The 17,710-nt window shown below is 42.9% G+C and overlaps 1 protein-coding gene across 10 annotated transcripts in view; it reads right to left on the bottom strand.

Moving 5' to 3' along the window:
• Positions 1–17,710, bottom strand: part of PDE1C (phosphodiesterase 1C) — a 506,697-nt gene that overhangs the window by 304,713 nt on the left and 184,274 nt on the right. Inside the window, exons 1-2 of one of the 10 annotated variants that reach the window (XM_043463255.1) lie at positions 7,913–8,438; positions 7,206–7,321 (exon numbers count right to left, since the gene is read on the bottom strand). The exons of 7 other annotated variants lie outside the window; for them this stretch is intronic. In XM_043463255.1, coding sequence (XP_043319190.1) covers positions 7,206–7,306 — 101 coding nt within the window. In that variant the 5' untranslated portion in view covers positions 7,307–7,321; positions 7,913–8,438. Of the gene's footprint in view, positions 1–7,205; positions 7,391–7,912; positions 8,439–17,710 lie in introns of those variants that run through there. 2 more of the 10 variants (XM_043463254.1, XM_043463260.1) reach the window with 2 other exon arrangements.

The raw sequence follows: 17,710 nt of genomic DNA, 5'->3' as shown, positions 1-17,710 counted from the left end.
TCCAACTCTTTGCAACCCCACAGACTGTAGCCCACCAGACTCCTCTATCCTTGAGGATTCTCCAGGCAGGAATACTGGCGTGGGTTGCCATGCCCTTCTCCAGGGGATCTTCCCAACCTAGGTCTTCTGCATTGAAGGTGGATTCTTTACAGTCTGAGCCACCAGGGAAGCCCAATTAGCTAGTAAGTTAGCACAACCAAATTATGACAAGCAAGTGACGATGTACCAATATACTATATTAGTATTCAAGTATAGAAATTTTCATTCTAAATTTAAGAATCTACTTCACCCTTTTTGATATTCACCTCTTTCTTCCCTTCCATATACATTCAGAACATAATTCAGGGAGACAATCCATCTTTATTAGGAGAAAAAAGATTCAAAAACACCCCCTCAAACACAAATGTCTTCCTTCTCCAAATCCTAGGACATTGTGTCAATGTCATTTACCTAGCAATTAATTTTTTTTGTCCATACTTTGTCTTTTTTTAACTTTTCACCTCTGTAAAGAATTGTCTTCTTAACTAGACTCTAAGTTTCCCAAAAGCAGGGCTTTTTTCCTAATATTTTCATATCTCTTCTGAAGCTCCTAATATCCAATGTATAATAGCAATCCAATAAAAATATGCTGAACTTTCTGACATTTGCAATTAAATGGGAGAGTGGAAAGCCCAATTAATACCTAAAATATGTACTCTGCGGGAAATAAACAACAATTTTTTACATTATTCTTTTGGATTTGCTTTATTAGTGAGATTCAGATGAAGCCCCCCTTCCCTGTTCATCTCTTTGCAAGGCTTTAACCCACAATTATGACCTCAGAACCTAGGCTCCAGGCCAAAGATCTCTCCATGTTTTTTAGGCTGTTATTACTAACAGCTGTTGGACCTTCCAAAGGTGGTCCAAGATATGCTCCAGCTCACCACATCTAAACCCAAATTTATCATTCTGCTGCATCCAAGCCCATGCTTCTCTCTGTGGTCTCTAACAAGGCAAAGACGCCAAACTCACTAAGACATCTGAGACAAAACAAACTTGGAAGACAACTTCTCTCTCTCTTTCTACTCCTTTCTAATGTCAAACGTGCCTCCTATTCTCTCCTCCTTGGTGGTACTACCATCACTGAAGAATCTTCTCCAACTAATCTCCAGGCCTCAAGTCTCTTCTCCAATCTGTCCTCCAGCCTTCTTCCAGAATAGCCATCTTAATCTCGTTTTGTTACTCGCTAGCTTAAAGTCTTTTAACACTTCCTTAGAACTTAGAACACTTCCTTAGAACACTTCCTTAGAAGGAATAAAATGTAAACTGCTTGAAATTACAAGCATCCCAAAAAAAGATTCCCTGAAAGATGAATGGAGAATGCCCAGAACACATTTGTATGTGTGTATAACGTGCTCAAATGGCAAACCATTCAAGTACTCTGGCCTGGAGAATCCCATAGACAAAGGAGCCCAGAGGGCTATGGTCTATAAGGTCGCAAAGAGTCAGACATGACTGAAACAACTTGGCGCACACATGCGCGCACACACACACCCACAACGTATTCAAATACCTGCCCCCTTAAACCATGAGCATGTATAGTTTTGAATAAACCAAAAATAAATTTTAAAAAAAAATTCCATGTGTCACTGCCTGGCCCCTGCCTTCCTTTCCAAATTTCTCTCTCCGTCCCCCCATCCCTCGGTACCTTGGCACACTGTTACCTCCACTTACTAGCTTTATCTACCCCTCAATATTGTACTCGATGAGCTGCCAGAGGATACCTCACAGTTACCTTTTAAAGGAAACTATCCAAGGTCTTACACAGGGAAGGTAACCCTGTTTCTTGGACAGCTGATGGACCAGGGACCAATGTGGGGGCCCACTGCTTCCAAGGTGAGCTGGGCGATTTCCGTCCAATAGCTCCATGTGGAATGACCGCAACTAGACCCAAACGCACTCTCTCCCTTGGGATTACCGGTAAAAGCTGAGCGCAAGGAAAGGCACTGAACTCAGGCTGCGTTCCTCGTAAGCAGGCGCAGCTTCTCCAGCGGTCCATAAAAACAGCTCCGAACTCTGAGCTCATTTATTCTGGACTGACTGGATGACTCCCCGTTTCCCTTATGTCGCTGCAAAAGACTAACATGAATGAAAGAAATCTGTGCGTGTTTCTTCCTCAAGGACTCTGCTCACATTGTCTGCAGCTCACTGCTCACACCTTCTCTACTCCCAGGAGGAAGTAGCTCCCCGCATATCCCTTTGTAACTACAGTCAACACTTCTAGGTGTTCATCTCTTTAGCTATAGCCTTATAGCTTATCTACTTTGGCACACCCAGAGTTTATCAAAGTAACTGGCATATAATAGACACTCAGTAAATGTTAAGTGACTAAACTTCTGAACAGCTGCCTGACCATTGATGACCCTATTTAAAAAAAAATGTCAGATGAGTAGAAAGACAATACAGAATGAGAAGGCTTTATTAAATGAGAAATAGGAAACCAAAGATCTAGGCATCTTTGCCTACGGATCCCCCTCTACCCTCTGGCCTACTTTTGATGTACAGTTTGGAAAAGTCACTTAAGTTCTCTGTACTTCAGTAGGGTTTTAGTGAAGACTTTCAGAGACCCCAAACTCAAAGGAGCCTAAGCAGGAACAGAGCCTGATGGATTCATGTAGCTGGGACAGCAGATTGAACCAGATAAACAACTGTAGGAATGGGGAAATGTGGGAGCAGACCCAGGAATTTTCACTCCTTCTTCTCCCCTCTGCTTCTCTGTAAGTGTTGGCCTGTCTCTGGTCATTGAAACGTCCTCTCCACACAGTAAGAAGTGAACCCAGCAGCAACCACCAGGAGAACCCAGAAAAAGGCAAAGCAGCACTCTCCCTTGGCCAACAGAGAATCTCCATGGAGGACTCCACTGCTTGGGTTCTGTGCCACACTTGCGAATGACCACTGTTGGCAGAAAGGCAAAAATTCTATGATTGGCCAATCTGGCATCTTGAGCCCATGGGGAACCCGGAGCAGGGAATAGGCAAAGGAGTGACAGGACAGGGTCTACTGCCATAATAAGGAAGGGGGCGGTGGGAGAGCATGCTGAATAGACAGAAACAATAATTCCAGTCTGTGACCCTAATAACCATACATTTGGGGATACGTCAGTAACCAAGACAGACCCCCAAAATACTATGCCTTCATGAAACTGTATTTTAGTTGGAAGAAAGAGACAATAAACATAAGAAATCATACCTCCATTTATATTCATAATACTACTTTAGATAATGTGAAAAAAGCAGCAATCATCTTCAGAGTGTTATATAAGCATAAAGTTTACTGTATTGACTGCCTCATAGTTGGGCAAAACAAACATATGGTGGCTTAATTACCATTGTGACAATAAATGCCAAGAAATAAGTGAAACCTGTTCTCTTGCCCTCAATTGAAAAAAAGAGAGAGTATCCTTTTATCATCATATAATAAGAAAAACTCTTGGTTGGGACCCAGGGTACAAGTTATGACTCAAACCCAGAGTACCGTGAGGCTCCCCCTCATCACCAGAGGAAGCAAGTGCAGTCATCATATTTTCCCTGACTGGAAGATTTCCTAACAAAACAGCCATTGGGAGGGGCCCTTAACAATTCCACCCACTCCTACAGAGGAAAGAGCAAGGACAACAGCACTTGGGGGACAGCTGAGGAAACAGAAACACTCACAAAAAAAGTCTCTTCTCAGAAATACAAGAGGACAGCACCCCCCTGACAGATATAATTAAGAAGGCTCAGGTGTATAGTGTTTGTTCCCTTCCAGCTTTGAGAGATGTGAGCATGTGTAGGAGAGGACTATAGTGGGAGGCTGAGGAACATCACCCCCTCCTTGAACCACAGATGGCCTCCACACACTGGTGGGCAGTACCTCCCTCAAGGGAAGAGGGAGTTGTCATAATAAACACCTGGGCTTGCAGGGTTTTGTCATCTCAGCAGTGGTAGATAGTGCTTAAAATTCACATTTCCAATATTTGATGTACGATTAGTATGCTGAGGATGTTACAAGGTTAGATTAAGAGGTTTTCCTAATTCATTCCTAGAGAAATACGTCAAACAAGCCTAGCTTTCAAATATGTATTGGTAATTTACTGTAGACCACATAGTATCTGTTGGTACTGGAGGCACTTTCGTAACTAAAACAGACCAAAAAAAAAAAAAAAGAACTATGTCCTCAGGGAACATATATTTTAGTTGGAGGAAGTAAACATAACAAATAAATTAAACATATAGTATCAAGATAGTGAAACATGCTAAAGAAAAAAGTAAAGCGTAGACAGGGGGATGTGTGGGGCTTATAATATACAGAGGATCAGCCCCTATGTTCTCTGCACTGTAGATTCTTGGCAATAATCCTCTTGCTGCTGGTAAAGACCACTCCAGACCAGTGCAGAAAAGAAGAGAGATAAGGGGAGGAAAAGAGAGAACCTAGCTAAATATAAGTCTTGGCCTTCCCAACTTTCCACTTCAGTTTAGATTCCTGTGCCCAACCTGGGCAATGATGTTAATTAAACCCACCACCCATCTAGTTCATGAACTATTGTGTTGACAGTATCATGTTGTGACTATAAGCCTATAATCTTCACTTTGAATATTGAAAAGTTTACCTCTGAGTCTTCATACTTGTTTCATCACATATTGATTAAGTGCCTACTATGTACCAAACCTTGTTCTAGGCACTGGAGGTTACAGCAGTGAGCAAGATACACACAGTCACCACCCTAAAGAACTTACATTTTAATTGAGGAGATGAAAAATTCAAAAATTGATTAAATAGGCAAGATACTTACAAGAAGGAGACAGATACCAGTGAACAGTCCAGGCAGGAGATGATCAAGTCCTGAGCTTAGATGGCTCTCAAACGAGCTGAACTGAATTCCTATCTCTGGTCACGTATAAAGCCCCTACTATATAGATGTCGTGATAATAAATTGGTGTAAAAATCCAACTGCGGCTATTGAGTCTTTCTAAAATGTGGAAGAGCAGCTTCTTTTCTCTTATTGTTAATGCACTGTGCAGACAAATAGATACACATCCTTCCATCTCCTAATGTTTCTGTTTTGTTAACTGCAGAAGTGTTATTCTAAGTTGTATAAAAAAGCATGCGCTTTGGTCTCCAGAATCTTTAGCAACTTATTATAGCACTACTGTTTTGTTTTGTTTTAAAGTGGTAGTAAGAACCGTGACAGTAGTAAAAAAAATAATGTCATAACAATAGTAACATGTCCTTTTTCAAATTAGAACCTGAAGTTACAGATCTCCTGGGACTGCTGCTGAGCAGGATGTTTCAGAGAGGGACTCAAAAACACAGGCGTGGAAAAGAATCAACCCACACCTTTTATGTTCAAAACTACAGGGTGCTGGGTAAACACGAGAGACATGAAAATAAAAACGCAGATACATCACACCCCAACAATCTGGGGAGAGAAGCCTAACGGATGAAACAGAGGAAGTTATTAAGAGACTGTGTGTTCGTTGTAAGCTCCAAATACTTTTTCATATAAGTTTTCCACCTCAGCCCGGCTGATTTGCCCAAACCCTCTACTCCAACCTGAGTAGCTCTGTTGAGTTGGTTGAAATTGTAAAGAAGCCTAAGAGAAGCAGTTTCTGAGTATATGCATATGAGTCCCTCCTGCTGGGGTGGCAAGGAGACCAACTTGACAACACCTTGACACTGTATACCAGGGACCCAGACTTTATGGATGCAACAAACTTTCTGTGTGCACCTCAATATGATGAGATGGAATGTTCATTACCTAGGACATGAACTTGTAAACACCTCTGTGAAAGAGGTGCTGCATTGCATGCATCTCAACTGCTGGAAGAGCCTGCCAGCCAAAAAGACCAGATTTCCTCATAAGTTTACAGCCTCTGCTTGCAGCAGCCAAACAATCCAAAACTCATGCTACTTGGCATGGTTTCTCATTTAGATCAATGGCAATGAAACTCACTTAGATTACTGATGGAAGGGCTCTTACAAAGTGCACTTTAAATAGGGATGCCTTAAAGAAACACCTATCTTACTGCTTTCCTTTAGAAACTCTGAATATCCTGGTTGGAATATAGTCTCCCCCAAGATGAAGATAACTCAGACCAGTGCCTTTCTGATTCGTTTTGGGGTATATGTGTGCGTGTGTGTACGTGCGCAGGCATACATGTGTGCTTTCAAAAACATAACTGCAACAAAACAAACTACACAGGAGCTGGTTTTCCTATCACTGCCCTTGGTAGGAACAGAGTATCTGGAAAATATACTTGGAGAAAACCTGTTTTTTTTTAAATCTGCACTAGATATTTGATGGCAAATATCTGGTGGTTATGGAAGGTATCTTTGGAACCTACCTGGTCAATTGAGAAGCAAGCCGTAACCATACGGCTGTCACTACAGCTTCCTGGCCGGGATAACCAGCAGTTCATTGTTTAAGAAATCTTTTCACAGAAAAAAACATGTACTTTCAGGTCACTTCTCCTCAGCACCCAAGAACAGGAAGAACCCAATGAAGTGAATGAAATTCAGAGATCTCTGTCCCTCAGTCCAGCTAGAATTCTGGCCACCATATTGAAAACAAATGACCTATTTCAGTGTTCACATCTTGCTAGGAAACTCCAATATTGTTTCTGAACCCTACTGTCTCCAAAAACAGCCCTTCCTTCCAGTAACTCTTTTCCTGCTAGAAAGAATCCTAAGAAAATATCTGAAGTTGCAGTAGGCTAGGGAGAGAAAGAGGAAGATTTAACAGCCAGAAAGCATATTGAATTTGAACTGTTGGTAAGTTTTTGGACCACCTGCCAAGGTGTCTGCAAGCATTTTCCAGAGAATAACTCTTCCTTTGATTAAAAATCTGTGATCTGAGTCCCCAAACTTTTCTCCCCTGATTAAAAAAAAAAAAAACTCCATGAAAATTGAGCTATATACTGTAAGTGAAATCTAAGGACATCTCCCCTTCCCCAAAGAAAGCATGACTTTGAAACAGCAAGGCATTCTACAACACTCAGAAAACACGTCTCATTGTTGAAAGCAAGGCAGCAGTGACTGTAATTAACTAGGAAGCGGTTGTGGAACTTCTCCCGCTGTATTTAAAGGGCCATGCAGGAGTGAGAGTGAGCAGTCGTGACCGGGGCTGTGTAGTCAAAATACTGATGAGAGAGGGGAATGAGGCAAGAGAAGTAAACAGGTTTACTTACAGCCCTCGGAGCCGAAGCCAGATTTTCTCGATCTGTTCGGGTTGCAGGTATTTCAGAGAGTTGCTCTCAAATTCTTCAATCTCCTTGGTGGGCGACTCCATAGCTGCAGGTTATCACTGGGAGTGAGGCCCGAGTGAGTTTGGGCTGTCCCCGCCCGCCTCCTGGCCCAGTCCAGCCCTCCAGCTCCAGCCCGGCGCCGCGCGTCTGCCTCACTTTCTGCGCGCGCTCCCTTTTCTGCGCCCCCCAAATCCTGGCTTAAAGCGGGCCCGGAGAGCCGGCGACCCTGGGCCCAGATGCCCCCCGGAGGCAGCTGCGAGAACCAGCCACGCTCCCGGGCTAGTGCCAAGGGTAGCAATTGCTTTTGCTCTAGGAGAAAGCACCTCGGACCTACTAGTATTCTTTTTTTTTTTTTTTTGTCCTCAAACAAAGCCGCGGGAGCGAACCGTGTGGCTGCTGAAGGATTGTAGGGGAAAGGGGGGACCGAGAAGGGAGGAGAGGCGGCGAGGAACGAGAAAGTGAGAAGGGGAGAGCGGGGAGAGGGATGAGCCCAGAAGGAGCTAGCGCGGGGCCGGTCGGTCTGACCCTGAGGACGCGTACCCTGGCTGCGCCAGCGCCCCCTGCCCTGGGGCGCCCCGGGGCTCCCCCTCCCGGCCCCTCTCTCCCTGCCTCGCTGCCTTCGCGCCCCTTCTCTGTTTTCTGTCACTTACCAGCAGCTCTGCTGACAAGCGAGAAAACTGACAACTGCGAAGAGCCGTCCGCGAGCGCGCAGGGGCCGGCGTCAGGTCTGGCACCCGCGGGCGCGGAGGGAGGGGCGCGCGGAGCACTGCCGTCTGCGGGGCACAAGCTCGCGGGGCCCCAGCCCCGCACCCGGAGACCCGCGCGCGCCAGGGCGGCCCGCCGCGGCGCAGGGCCCCCAGCCCCGCGTGCCGATGGCTCCCGAAGCCCGCACAAAATGAATAGCACGGCACCACACTAGGAAATCCCAGGGAACCGAGGTCTGTGTCCTCTCCGGCGGCTGGTGGGGCAAACAGCCAAGGTGAGGTTCCGCGGAGTTCGTGCTTGGAGATTTCATTCACAGCGCTCACTTCCACGCCCGCCAGAGAGCCGGTTCCATTTTGAAATATTAAAGCGATTGACAGAAACTAAAGTAACCACGCATCACACTTAGAAACTCTCGATACAGTCTTCCTAATGGAAGTCTTCATCTCTCTCTCCCCTCCCCGCCGCCAAAAAAAAAAAAAAAAAAAAAAGGTGTGAAAAAAGGAAAATATAAACAAAAGTAAGGCGGTAGGAGTTTCCACTGACAGACTCTCAAAGGGTCCCTGCAGGGCTGTGCTGGGCAGATGTTGACGGTGTAGAGGAGTTTCAGCTCCAGGAGGCGACAACTCAGTATCTGAGTCCCCTGAGGTCATTCACAATGTCAATAAAGTGAATTGCTCAAACAGAATGGGATCAGGTATACAGTAAGGGGAGGAGGGAAAGAAGTGAAAGTCGCTTAATCGTGTCCGACTCTTTTCGACCCTATGGACTATACAATCCATGGAATTCTCCAGGCCAGAATACTGGAGAGGGTACCCTCTCCCTTCTCCAGGGGATCGTCCCAACCCAGTGGTCGAACCCAGGTGTCCTGCATTGCAGAGGGATTCTTTACCAGCTGAGCCACAAGGGGAGGAGGGAGGTGGGATTCAAAAAGAGACCAAAGACAGAAAAAGAAAAACTTCTGACAATTTGATTTCAGCCCTGATGTCACAGACTGGTGGTCAAACTCCCTTTTAAATACAGCCATCACCACTTCCCAGGGGCCATGTCAAACTTGGGACTCAGGGCTCCTGAGATTCAAGACACAGCTTGCCCCCATAATGGTGTTTTCCTCCACTGGAAGTTAATGATTCTTCCAGTTACACTCCCAGTATTCTTTTTCTGTCCATCAGATATTTGCCTGCTTCTCAAAATTAAGATAAATGTAAAGGTGAGAACTAGCTTTTCTCCATTGCTCAAGTAAAATTCCATTCAAGTGGCCTTGATAAACAAAATTTTAAGAGTGTTTAAATCCTAAATGCTCATCCATTGGGAAGTGGGCATTTATTTTCCAGAAATTAGAGTTAAAAGTGATGAGGATGGCATGGCTGACCCCATTCATTCCAGTGGAAAAGGTATCTGCTTCAAGGTGAGATGACAGAACTTTTTGACTGAAAAGGACTCACACACTCACCTACAACAATCTTAAGTCACCTCATTAAACTTGGTCCTTAAGGAGTTTCTGGAAGCACTTACAGTTCACTGAGTTGAAGGCAAAGGCAGGGTTAAGCAGTCAACATATTAACATAAAATTCATTTACCTAAATGAAACCAATTTACTCACCCAATGTCACCAAGCTCAGAACAGTGACCTGGTGGAATCGGACATTAAGAGGTTATTTTAATGACTTGTTTGGGGGATGCAAGACAGTGTATGATACCCAAATGGAGTTCCCATCAGACTGTATACCTTGGGCAACCTGCTATCATAATATGGAAGCACAGTAATGATAATAATAGTGAGTACATATTGAAACTTTTTACAGTCCCAACCCTGTTCTAAGGGCTCTACACTCACATAATACCAACAACAATATTATAAAGAAAATGCTATTATTATCTCCATTTTATAGTAGAAAACCGAAGCACAAGGAGGTTATCTAAACCTACCAGGAAGAGAACTGAACTGGAAAAGGCCAGAATTTGAGTTATGACTCATTACTTTATCCAATACAAAACTGTCCCCTTCACAGGATCCCATTTTCCACATCTTTAAAGAATTTATGCAAAAAGTTTTTTATGTCTGTTTCACCTTTATGATTCTATGAGGTCATCTGGAGAGAACTGGGGAGAAGAAGTGCTGAAAAGAAAGATGCGTATTGCTGAATACATACTTTAACTACATCATGGTTTCTCTAAGGACTGGCCTAGAATGAAAGGATAGAAGGGAATTTAAAAGGATGATCCTCAACTTCCTGCCCTCCACCATACCTTTGTCTTTTTCTTTGTGTTACTGGGATGTTAATCAAGTCAGAGAAAAGTGAATTTTGGAAGAAAAAGGAAAGAAATCACCTTCACTTTTAAGTAAGCTAATCAGAGAAGGAGGACCAAAAATAGTCTTATAAGTTTGTGAAGCATGATTTTGTTTCATTTTAGAAAAGCTTTAAAAAAGTAAACATGTATGAGAAAGTTAACTTTTCTTTATTTTAGAGCCAGAGTAGTTTCTGGAGCTGGAGGAACCTTAAAGATAATCTAATTTAGACATCTTCGAATTCTTTAAGCAATAAAATATTTTATTTCAAATTAATATCTTATAAGGGATTTTAATACATACCTCAGATTTAAAAAGTAAAGAAAGAGCTGTTCTCATTGAATGGAGAAGTAGAGTCATTAGTTCTCAGGGTCAAAGCCCACCTCTGCCTTTTCTATATTCCATCTCTGAGTAACCAGTGCTCCCACTTCACAGATGAGAAAACTGAGGTCAAAGTACCATAAAACACCTCAGGATTCCTTGCTTCTCATTGAAGGTTCTTTCTAAACCACATCAGAAAGAGTTTGTCCTCTCTCTGCCAGCAAAATATTACTACTTTTGGATAAACTATGCTATTATGTCACTCAGATTCTGCTGTCTCTTTATCTATCACAGACAGGGTATGCTTGCATGCTGTACCAACACAACATTAAAAGCTACAATTTCCACTGGCAACCTTGCTTTGGAGGTCAGTCTCCATGGCAACTTCCTATCCCAGCTTTTTGAGTAAGAACTTTTAGGAAATCTTATATGGTAAAACATAATTAATTAAACATAGATGTGCATATATACATAGATATACATAACATATATATACATACATATAATAGCCAAATTAATAATCCACCAAATCAACCTACCTAAGGAGGTAAAAGACTTGTACTCAATAAGACACTGATGAAAGAAACTAAATATGACACAAACAGATGGAAATATATACTGTGTTCTTGGTTTGGAAGAATCAGTATTATTAAATGACTATACTGCCCAAGGCAATCTACAGACTCAATTCCATCCCTATAAAAATATCAATGGTATTTTTCACAGAACTAAAACAAATAAACTTAAAATTTGTATGGAAACACAAAAGTCCCTGAATAGCCAAAACAGTCTTGATAAAGGGCAGAGCTGGAGGAATCATGCTCCCTGACCTCACATGATCCAACAGTCATCAAAAGCCACGGTAATCAAAACAGTATGGCACTGACACAAAAACAGACACCGAGATCAATGAACAGGACAAAAAGCCCAGAAATAAACCCATGTGCCCATGGTCAACTAATACAGAGGAGGCAAGAATATACAATGGAGAAAATACAGTCTCTCCAATAAGTAGTGCTGAGAAAACTGGATGGTTACATGTAAAAGAATGAAATTAGAACATTCTCTAATACTATATACAAAAATAAACTCAAAATGAATTAAAGACCTAAATTTAAGACAGGATACTATAAAACTCCTAGAGGAAAACATAGGCAGAACACCCTTTGACATAAACCACAGAATTTTTTTTTTGATCTGTCTCCTAAAATAAAGGAAACAAAACCAAAAATAAACAAATAGGACCTAAGCAAACTTGAAAGCTTTTGCACAGCAAAGGAAATCATTGGCAAAATGAAAATACAACCAACCTAATGGGAGAAAATACTTGCAAATGATATGACTGATAAGAGATTAATGTCCAACACATATAAACTTAAGATCAAAAAACAAGCAACTAGATTTAAAAATGGGCAGAAAGAAAAACTGATATGACACTTTTCCAAAGAGGAAAGGAAATGTCTAACAGAACATGAAAAGATGTTCAACATCTCTACTCATCAGGTAAACACAATTCAAAACCATGAGGTATCACCTCACACCTATCAAAATGGCTATCATCAAAAAGAATAAAAATAACAAACAGTGGGGAGGACGTGAAGAAAACAGAATCTTTGTGCACTGTTTGTGGGGATGTAAATTGATGCAGCCTCTGTGGAAAACAGTATGAAGATTTCTCAGGAAACTAAAAATAGAACTACCATCAGTTCAGTTCAGTTCAGTTCAGTTGCTCAGTCGTGTCCGACTCTTTGTGACCCCATGAATCACAGCACGCCAGGCTTCCCTGTCTGTCACCAGCTCCTGAAGTTTACTCAAACCCATGTCCATCGAGTTGGTGATGCCATCCAGCCATCTCATCCTCTGTCGTCCCCTTCTCCTCCTGCCACCAATCCCTCCCAGCATCAGGGTCTTTTCCAATGAGTCAGCTGTTCACATGAGGTGGCCAAAGTACTGAAGTTTCAACTTCAGCATCAGTCCTTCCAATGAACACACAGGACGGATCTCCTTTAGGATGGACTGGTTAGATCTCCTTGCAGTCCAAGGGACTCTCAAGAGTCTTCTCCAACATCACGGTTCAAAAGCATCAATTTTTCGGCACTCACCTTTCTTCACAGTCCAGCTCTCATATCCATCCAGCAATTCCATGCATGGATATCCAAAAAAACCCAAAAACACTAGTTCAAAAGATATGTGCACCCCAATGTTCATAACAGCATTGCTTACCATTATCAAGGTATGAAGCAAACTAAGTGTACATCAACAAGTGAATATCTAGAGAAGATGTGATATACATACACAATGGAATACTACTCAGCCATTAAAAGGAATGAAACTTTGTCATTTGCAGTGATATGGATGGACTTGGAGGACACTATGCTAAGTGAAGTAAGTCACACAGAGAAAGGCAACACTGTGTGATATTTCTTATACGTGGAATCTAAAAAAAAAATACAACACACTAGTGAATAAAACAAAAAGGAAGTATACTCACAAACTAATGGTTTGTTGCAAACCACCAGAACAAACTAGTGGTTACCAGTGTAGAGAGGTGGGATAACAGAGGGATGGGGCAGGGGGATGCAAACTACTGGGTGGAAGATAGGTTACAGGGATGTTTTGTACAACGTGGGGAATGTAGCCAATATTTTGTAACAACTGTAAGTGGAGTATAACCATTAAAACAAACTGTATAAAAATAAAAACAAAAAATAAGATCTTTGGTTCAGGAATTAAAACAGTTCCCCAAATAGACAAAGAATAACTTAACCTAAGTACCAAAAAACCTCTGCATCATCAGCATTAAGGATCATAAGATCAGAGAGAAAGTGAGCTCCCTGTGCATGGCAGAGTTCAAGCAGAAGCTGCATGACCATCAGGCAAGGGAATAGGAATCAGGCTTTGCAAACATAAGAATGACCCCTCAGGTCCCTTTCACTGTGACAATGTCACAAGTCAGTAGTAACCACCACTAACCACACCACTACCCTTACTGCTTATTGAGAACAACCATGTGCCAAGCTCCATGCTAAGCACATCACAGGTTGGCTCATTTTCACCCTCAATCAAACACTTCAGGAGAATTCATTATGCCCATTTACGAGCTCCAATACTTTGGCCATCTGATGCAAAGAGCAGACTCTTTGGAAACAACCCCACTGCTGGGAAAGATAGAAGGCAGGAGGGGATGACGGAGGACAAGATGGTTGGATGGTATCACCGACTCAAAGGACATGAGTTTGGGTAAACTCTGGGAGTTGATGATGGACAGCGAGGCCTGGCGTGCTGCAGTCCATGGGGTTGCAAAGAGTCAGACACGACTGAGCAACTGAACAACAACATTTACAAGTAAAGACAGACAGGCTCCCAAAAAGTCTGATCATTTTTGCAAAGATGCACTGCTATAGGGATAAAGCCAGGTTTTAAATCCAGACCAGAGTGCAAAGTTCTTTTCCCTTAGTTATATCTCCTCCCTGAAGACACATAAAAAGACAAAAGATATATAACAGAGAAGGTGGAGCTGCAGGATCACAGTTGAGGGGTGGGGGGAATCAAGGAGGTTATATAGTAGAGATAACATCTGAACTGGATCCTGAAGGTGGAAGGTGGATGGAGGCAGGTCATTCTAGAAAGAGGGAACTGTATGGAAAGAGAAACAGAAGCGTGAGAAAGGGTGGAGTGTCCAGCAATCCACAAACAATTTTATGTGGCTTGCCTATAAGTGCATGACTAAGAGGAGCAAAAGAAAGTGCTAGAGGGGTCAGCCAGACCTGTATGGTCATGGAAGAAGTCTGGGCTCTCTTCTGTGGATGACAGGGAGCCATGAATACTCATCTTCTAGCTTTGAGATTATGACCACTTGCTTTGACCTCCATGAAACAAGCAGTGCCCTTGATAGATTTTTCATGACTTGCCAATGGCATCATCTAGAGTCTGTTGATGGGGAAATTCTGGAGAAGCCTTTAGGACATCACAAGTAGCACCACTGGGCTCAGCAGCCCCTCCTTCCCGCCTACACAGATTTGAGCCACTGTCAGCACAGGCTCTTCTCTCCCACGGGCTTTTCTTTCTGGCAAGGGGCCTCTTTAGTGATGATCACACTGCTTTCCCCCTTGATTTCTTCTCTTTTTGGTTTCATAATATGGGGCAGACTCTATACCAGGAACCACCTCCGCCATGAAAAAAAAAAAGGGGGGGGTGCAAAAAGAGAAAGTGGACTGATGAAGCCCAGAGGATCTAGTCTCAGCCCCACATGAAATGCGGCTCATCTATCCAGAGTGTGGCCCAGAGAGTCAGGGAGAGGAGACGGGAGGAGAGACAGGATGGAGTCCCAGGGGTCGTCTGATGTAACCTGCATGTGACCCAGTTTTTGTCCCTCTCTCTGGAAGGATCCTTCAGTTTCTCTGACAGGAGAAATTCGTGTAACCCTTCCAGTGGAGGTGACACAGGAAAAGGAAAGTACCGGGAGTAGCTTTGGATCACATGGGACCTGGAACAGGCCCTTGTTTTCTCTGGCCAGGGCTGGGCTGGGCTCAGGGACCTCTGCATCTTTCCCCAGCTCTCACATCCCTGACTCAAAACCTGCAGCCTGGTCTGAGCTAACTAAGGTTTTCATGGACCCAAAAAAGCTGTAGGAAAACCTGGAGTCTGGCTCCTGGCTAGATTTGACTATAATAAACATGGTGGCTAGGTTAGCCAATCGAGTCATCCACCTCCTACCTCTGAACAAAGTGGTCTGATGGTGACATGTAACCAATGCAGATCCAGCACTGGTCCTTTATGGGAGATTTGATGTGGCCTTTGGGAAAAAGAAAGTCTCCTTGTCTTTTCTCTGAGATAACAAGCCAAAAGGCTTGAGGTTATCTTGGCCCTGGAGTTATCTTTTTTTTACCATGTAGAGAGGGTATACCAGAAAAAAAATGACACCAACATAGAGAAAAGCAGAGAGCAGAACTAAAAAAAAAAAAAAGAAAAGTTAAAGGATATTCTGAGCTCCTTGATCCTGCTATGCTTACCCATGAACTTTTAAGTTATATTAACAAAATAAATACCTTCTATCCCACCCCATGTTGTGTTTTTTTTTTTTTTTCACTTAAACTAGCATGAATAAGGTTTCTGTCACTGATGACTAAAAGAATTCTAGCAAATACAACTCCACTCTTAGAGGATTGCTGTAAGTTTTTAAAAAAACCTGTATGACCAGTATCTTAAACTCTGAAGGCTCTCATGAGACAACAGTCTCTCCCCTGTCTCATATGTCCAACAGCACATGAAAGAAGGGAAGCTGGAAGGAGATTTTATTTTGATAAAATCTCTGATGTTATATATATAAATATATATATTTATTATAAATACATATAAAATATATAAAATCTCTGGTTTCCGATAAATAAATCAAAAATTGTTTCAGTAACTTTCTGATAATGGCCTGTCAAAGCACTGCCATATTATACACGTTAGCCCCTCCAAACAACCCTAGAATGAGTGAAACACATATTATTGTTATCCCCAGTTTAGAAATGAAGTGGATGAGATCTGAGAGGTGGCTCAGCTGCCCTCCAGCTGGTCTACCCTCCAGCCAGTGGCCGGGAAATGTGACCGCACAAGGCTTTCCTGACTCCTGGCCCCAGTGGCCACCCTGCCTCTCAGAACACACTGCCAACCCAGCAGAATTAACTTGGCTGTACTAATGAAATTGAAAATTTTGTTCATGTAAAACTGCTGATGCTATAGTCAGCCAAATTCTGACCCAAATGCACATAAATTGGCTGGTTGTTCTTATATCACCATAAAGGAAATTTGAATATGAAAGCCTCAGCGTTGAAAGGGACCTTAGCCATCCCTTTACCTAAGGTCTACTGAGATAAAAGTGCAGCCCAGGCAGGTTCCATAACCGCACAAGGCCCAGAGCTAGATGTTGGTAAAGCTGGGAATAGGAGCCGTGTCCCCAGAACCTGGCCCGGGGCTCTTTTATCTCTGAACTTCTTCCCGGGTCTCAAAAACAGCTCCTGTGGCCACCCAAGGATTTGGCTCAAGGGTTGGTTCACAGATTAAAAAAAAGGGACGTCCGCTCAACCCATGGGTCATTGGCAAAGGCTTTCCAAAAGAAGAATTCAGAGGAAGAGAAACGCCAGGAAAGTGGAAACAGGTCACAACAAGGAACGGGGAGTGCTGGGGGTCAGGGGGACAGGAAAGGGACAATGGAAAAAGACTGGATCTGCAGACACGGGTGGGCCTGAACCACTACAGGAAAGCTCAGTTTTTCTATGTTCTTGCCGATAAGGAATCATTAAAATCTGCTGAGCAGGTATGCAGCAGAAGCAAAGTAAAATTATGATCTAACAAGTATGATTTATAAAGAAAGATAAAAATAAATCTCAAAAGTTGTTTTTGAACAGCCACCAGAGAAGATTTGAAGATTCTTGTCTCTGTACCAAGGAAGGTTGGTGGTGGTGGGCAGGGGTGGGGCGGCAGTGGCAATCTCACAAATAAATGCTGGAAACTTTTAAATTTCACTCACTCACTCACTCAACAAACATTTTCTTAGTGCTTACTCTTTGCCAGGCACTCTGTGATGGTAGATATGCAGAGGTCAATAGAACATCCAGTGCCTACACTATGAAGCAACCGTCTAATTAGGGTACCAGAGGCTGAACAGATTATAAAACAATAAATACATCATTATAAATTGTGAAAAGTGCTAAAAAGAAAATAATCAGAAACTGTTTTCTCCAGTGTAGAAAAAAACGGGAGTGGGACCTATGTATAAGAATTTCAGGCTCCTTCGCCGTTGTGTGAAGAGAGTCCCTGCTCGAGCTTGTAATAAAGTTCCTCACTGCTTTTGCATCGAAAAAAAAAAAAAAAAGAATTTCAACCAGCTAGTGCTCTATAACAAATCACCCTCTAAAATGTAGTGGCTCAAAACAACAGCAAACAAAGCTTTTATCTCTCATGATTCTGTGGGCTGACCGGGCAGTTCCTCTGCGGGTCTTGTTTAGGGGTCTCTCATGAGGCTACAGTTAGATGGCTATCAGGCTAGAATATCCAGTCCAATGTGGTTTTACTCACATGTCTGAGGCCTTGGCAAGGATCTCCATCTCTCTCTTTCTCTGTCTCTCCCTCTCCCCTCCCCCCTCCT

The sequence above is a fragment of the Cervus canadensis genome, chromosome 3 (genome assembly GCF_019320065.1).
Source record: "Cervus canadensis isolate Bull #8, Minnesota chromosome 3, ASM1932006v1, whole genome shotgun sequence".
Classification (NCBI taxonomy): domain Eukaryota; kingdom Metazoa; phylum Chordata; class Mammalia; order Artiodactyla; family Cervidae; genus Cervus; species Cervus canadensis.
The sequence above is the reverse complement of the archived record's forward strand: the minus strand, read 5'-3'. Positions and strand labels throughout refer to the sequence as shown.